The sequence below is a fragment of the Octopus bimaculoides genome, chromosome 26, assembly GCF_001194135.2.
Source record: "Octopus bimaculoides isolate UCB-OBI-ISO-001 chromosome 26, ASM119413v2, whole genome shotgun sequence".
Lineage (NCBI taxonomy): Eukaryota > Metazoa > Mollusca > Cephalopoda > Octopoda > Octopodidae > Octopus > Octopus bimaculoides.
Genome location: NC_069006.1, coordinates 8007582 through 8012862, shown reverse-complemented (window position 1 = coordinate 8012862; position 5281 = coordinate 8007582). Strand labels below are relative to the sequence as shown.

At 35.6% G+C, this 5281-nt stretch overlaps 2 protein-coding genes across 4 annotated transcripts in view; one reads left to right on the top strand and one right to left on the bottom strand.

Annotated features, from left to right (window-relative positions):
- LOC106871366 (uncharacterized) overlaps window positions 1–5281 on the bottom strand; it is a 73384-nt gene that overhangs the window by 9450 nt on the left and 58653 nt on the right. The window contains exon 1 of one of the 3 annotated variants that reach the window (XM_014917775.2): window positions 3950–4386. The exons of 1 other annotated variant lie outside the window; for it this stretch is intronic. The gene's annotated coding sequence lies outside the window, so the exon portion shown is untranslated. Of the gene's footprint in view, window positions 1–2999; window positions 3102–3949; window positions 4387–5281 lie in introns of those variants that run through there. One more of the 3 variants, XM_014917776.2, reaches the window with a different exon arrangement.
- Window positions 4449–5281, top strand: part of LOC106871365 (protein starmaker) — a 51760-nt gene continuing 50927 nt past the window's right edge. The window contains exon 1 of the mRNA XM_014917774.2: window positions 4449–4620. Coding sequence (XP_014773260.1) covers window positions 4547–4620 — 74 coding nt within the window. The 5' untranslated portion in view covers window positions 4449–4546. The remainder of the gene's footprint in view (window positions 4621–5281) is intronic.

Below are 5281 nucleotides of genomic sequence, written 5' to 3'. Positions count from 1 at the left end.
AGAGAGTGTAGTGGGTGCTTTTACGTGTCACCCGCACGAAAACGGCCACGCTCGAAATGGTGTCTTTTATGTGCCACCCGCACAAGCCAGTCCAGGGGCACTGGCAACGATCTCGCTCGAAAATCCTACAGGAGCCAGTCAGGCGGTACTGGCAACGGCCACGCTCAAAATGGTGCATCTCATGTGCCACCCGCACAAGAACCAGTCCAGGGGCACTGGCAACGATCTTACTTGGCTTGCCGGGTCTTCTCACGCACAGCCCATTTCCAAAGGTCTCGGTCCGTCCAATAAAGGTGAGAATGTGTGTCTGTGAGTCTGTGAATCCCTAAAACTTCAGAACTACACAACCAATTTCATTCAAATTTTACACATGCTTTACTTACGGTCCAGGTAGTGTTTTAGCCCAGTGCAATATCACATCTCTTCCACTATTGCAGTATTACAGTTGTCGTTCCTCCCACCATAGCTTGACAACCAATGGTGTGTTTATGTCCCTGTAACTTAGCAGTTTGGCAAAAGAGACCAATAGAATAAGTGCTAGGCTTACAAAGAATAAGTCCTGGGGTCGATTTGTTCGACTAAAGGTGGTGCTCCTGCATGGCCAGTCATATAATGGAAACCAATAAAAGAGTAAAACATTAAGCAAGCTTTTTCAAGTCTCCTATCTCAATCAGAACAATTAGGATTGATAAAAAAAACAAAACAAAACAACTTTTAATAAAGGAAAACAACTACATTACAGAGATTGCGAAAAATAAGTGTTTACAGGGAGTGGGGGATATCATGTGAATACATTTTCTTTGGTGACATTTCAGGGAGAAATCTCACCCCAATAAAAATAGTCAAGCCAACACAGTAAGGTCTTGCTAATGAAATTTTCTGCAAATACGTTTCAGATGGTGAAGATTCTCCAATTATATAAGAAATTGTGTTCAACAAGGTTGGGGTGAGGAGTTTCAGAAAATTCACGAGTCAGCTTTGTTTTCTCATAACTTTTGGGAAAACGTGTATTTTTAAATGAAACTTGCTACAAATACTTTTCAGAGTATTTAAATTACGATTATAGCGGAATTTAATATGAAAACGACAAATGGTGAACAAACGAAATTTCGAATTTCATTTTGTAAATATGTGTGCGTGTGTACCAATTTTGTTTTCCATATTAAATTCCAATATAATTGTAATCTACACACTCTGAAAGGTATTTGTAGAAAGTGTCATTTAAAAAAATACCTATTTTTCTGAGGTTATGAGGAAACAAAGCCGACACAGCGAATTTTTCAAAATTCCCCCCCCCCCAAAAAATTTCATTTCAAATTTCGATATAATCCGAATCTAAACCATCTGAAATGTATTTGTAAAGAACATCATTTGAAAATATCGATTTCTGGATGGGGGGGCTTATGCGGAAACAAAGCCATCAGGGCACACTTGTATACCTTGTATGCCACTAACGATAGGGGGCACTATACAGTGATCCCAATGCATCTACGTAGCAATGTAGGGGGTTAGGTTTGGGATTAGTTTTAGGGTTAGTGGTTAGGGTTACGTAGATGCGTCGGGACCTCTGTATTTAAGAAGTTCCCGGAAGGGACCACAAAGAAATAACCAGGGCCGGGGCGTCATGTGCTAGGGGGTGCCTAAGACACGGAAATTTCCACAACCGTCAGCTTGTACATGCAGTAGTTCAGCTTACCCAGGTCGCCAGCAACCCTGGGGCCGGCCCTGGAAATTACAACTGGAATCCCGGAATCTTTTTTTTTATTAAATCTAAAGTATGCTATTTTATTGTTTATAAACTGTCGTATAAAATGGTAATTAAGTCATTTTAATTAGTCATCGAAATTATACGCTCCCTTGTTTGCTAATAAAGTATCATTTGCTCTACATATGTATGATATTCAAATGTCTACAAAAAAATTCTACGGTGTGTTACTTTCATGTTTATAAAATATCTAAGAAAACGATAATTAACTTGGTTTAATTAATATTAGTAAATCAGTCACATAAAATGGGTATTTATTTGTAAAATGTATGAAATGTAGTATGTTGTTTCTTAAGTGGTCCTTTCCGTTCTGTAATCGAGAGGATATTGTTTATATAGACATTTTAATAACCCTGCCTTTCTATCAAAATCAGATTTTCGGAAATGTTAAATTAAATGAATCAATAGGATATTAACCCTTCAAGGTTTCGTTACAAAATTTAAAGCCGGTCAAATCGCGATTAATATACAAGTTCTTAAATAGGAAATTCCAATGTCTGTCTATATATATATTTATTTATAGACTGGTCTACATAAGTATGTCCCTGCGAATTTGCTTCCTCATAACGTTCAGAAAAACGGTAACTTTTACTGAATTTGTCAACAAATATCTTTCGGACTGTGTAAATTACGATTATTTTAGAATTTAATAACAAAAGAAAGTAAAAATCCACGCATGCATATTGGCACACATCGCAATTTTCACTGAATAAAATATGTCAGTGTAGGTATGTGCGAACCCGCCAATTATTTTCCCACATAAAATTCCAATATAATCAGAATATATACCAATGTCGAATATATTTGTAATATTTCATTGAAAACTTATCCATTTTTCTGAAAGTTATGAGGAAACAAAGTCGTGAGCACATTTGTAGGTACGCGCATATATATATATATATATATATATATATATATATATATACACACACACACACACATACGTGCATGCATACATATGTATATGTGTGTGTATGCACATACATACATATGTGTGTGTGTATGCACAAACATACATACATATATATATGTGCATGCACATACATACATTTTTATGTATGTTTTGCAAACATTACAAATTTAGTTTCGGGAACAATCGAGTCCTTTTATCTTGCTCAATATTACATAAAACTTGCTATGTACAACGAAATAAGTTCAAGTAAACAGATTAAAATATTAAATAGCAGACAATTTTCATACGTGGTTATGGTATACGCGTACGATTTCATTGTACCTTAAGGAAGTTTTTCTTTCCCCCAACGTCTGGTTAAGGCGCAAGACGAATCTAATCCAAGAAATGTTATCTGACACAAAGAAACGTGTCATTAGACAGAATGGAGAGAAGAGAGAGAGAGAAGGCGTAGGTCTTGTAATGTAGAAGAATATAATTGATTTCTTTGCACAGGAAATTATGAATTTATATGAAGAGAGAATGAGCAATGGGAAATTCATACTTCTGTAGTTTTGTAGGCGTGAACCGAAATAATCACAAAGCTAAGTATATTACATAGACATACAGGTGGAATTCTGGTTCAAGCATCCCATAGAATTCCTTCATAACATTCTTCTTGGAAAAATTCTCAGAAAATTTTTGCGAGTTTCATACAATCATGCAAAACATATACACACACAAATTTTGGAACCCTCCAAATTAAAGGATCAAATATAATTCAGCCTTTTCACATTATATATATATATATATATATATATATATATATCCTCGAGCAGTATATTCTTGGTTAAGTCATATACCGGGTTAGAATGTTACCGATAGTTCCGCGCCAACTATTGCACTTGGCAACAGCGACGATTCCTCGGAAGCTCTTTTTTTTTTCTGACTCATGGACAACTAATCCATTCACAACACACACGCACAATTATAGCGTGGAAGACACAGATTTGATATTTAAAAACCACACTCCAAGACTGTTAACTTCACTTAATAATAAACGTTTAAATGAAGTTCCTTTTTAGCACGATGCTTTTTAAATATCTTACGTGTCTTCCGCGCTGTAATTGCTTGACTTTCAACACAGTCTCATATCAAATCAATATATATATATATATATATATATATATATATACACACATATGTGCGCGATGTCTACACGATACAGTAAATATTTGGAAAAGAAAAACAATAACAAATTCATTTGTATTTTATAAACATCTTCGAAAACAAACCTTATTCCGCTGTGTGGGAAAATAAGAAACATCACAAATAATTCCTAAAGTTTCTATCTCTTCCTTCGTTGCTGGTCATCTCTCTTCCTCTCTCCCTTCTCTGCCCCTCTGGCCAGAGTTAAGGGACTGACGGTGGAGGCCAGAGACAATCGATGGTGGTGGCGGGGGTCAGTTTTGTGAAAGAGGGTTCTTTTGTTTTTTTCTTTGGCTCAGTTCATGTGTTTAGCCTGGCTTTGTTAAAACTATCTTACAAGCATATATAATAATTAAAAAAGTTCCGACACTATACATATATATATATACTTATATATATAAGTATATATATATGTGTGTGTATATGATGTAGGCTTAGCTCTTAGAATTAAATTAGTTTATTTAAATATAATACAAAGTTAATTCATAAAGAAAAGCGGTGTCAGAGAGAAGGAGGAGGTGAAGAAACAGAGAGAGTGGGAGTAGAACCAGCGCGTTAGAGTGATCTCCCTTGGAACTTTTATGGCCCTTATGGAACTCTCCTGTGCAACGAAGGCGTGTTAAGTTTGTAATGTTGTGGTTCTTGTGATTGTTATTGTTGTTGTAGCATGTGGAGGAGAAAATATGGAGGTGGATGAGGAAAGACAACGTATGGAAGACTTTGTACGCGATTTATTCTCCAAAACCAAAGATTTCAAGTAAGATTTAAGATATATATAAATACACATATGTGTGTAGATTCGGAACATATAATATGTATATATTACCTGTATATATATATATATACACACACACACGTGTGTGTATATATGTATATACATACATATATATATATATATACACACTCGTGTGTGTATCTATATAATGTGTGGGTTGAGTGTTAAACCGTACTTATATGTGAATTTGCTTGTCTTCTATATATATATATATATATATATGTGTGTGTGTGTGTGTATATATATGTATATATGTGTGTGTATATATATATATATATATATACACACATACGCCATATCAGTATATATACTCAACAATATATATATGTGTGTGTGTGTTTTACGTGTATTAGCCTATAGGTTGTGGCCATGCTTGGGCACATACACCGCTTATATCTTTCTCCACCACCTGTCATTTAGGAGTCTCGGCAAATCGTGATTTTCTGGACAATGGCGTTTAGGGACCAACGCAAATCTCCATCGGAAGAAATGGAGTGAGTCGGCATCTCCCATTTGGTGGGGACAGAGATGACCTCGAATTAGGATTTGGAGAGCTATGCCCGAGTGACGCGGCCGTACGATGTTTTCCAACTTATTGATGGCCGAAAAGTCAAATAAGTGCCAATGTGTATTTCATATATAT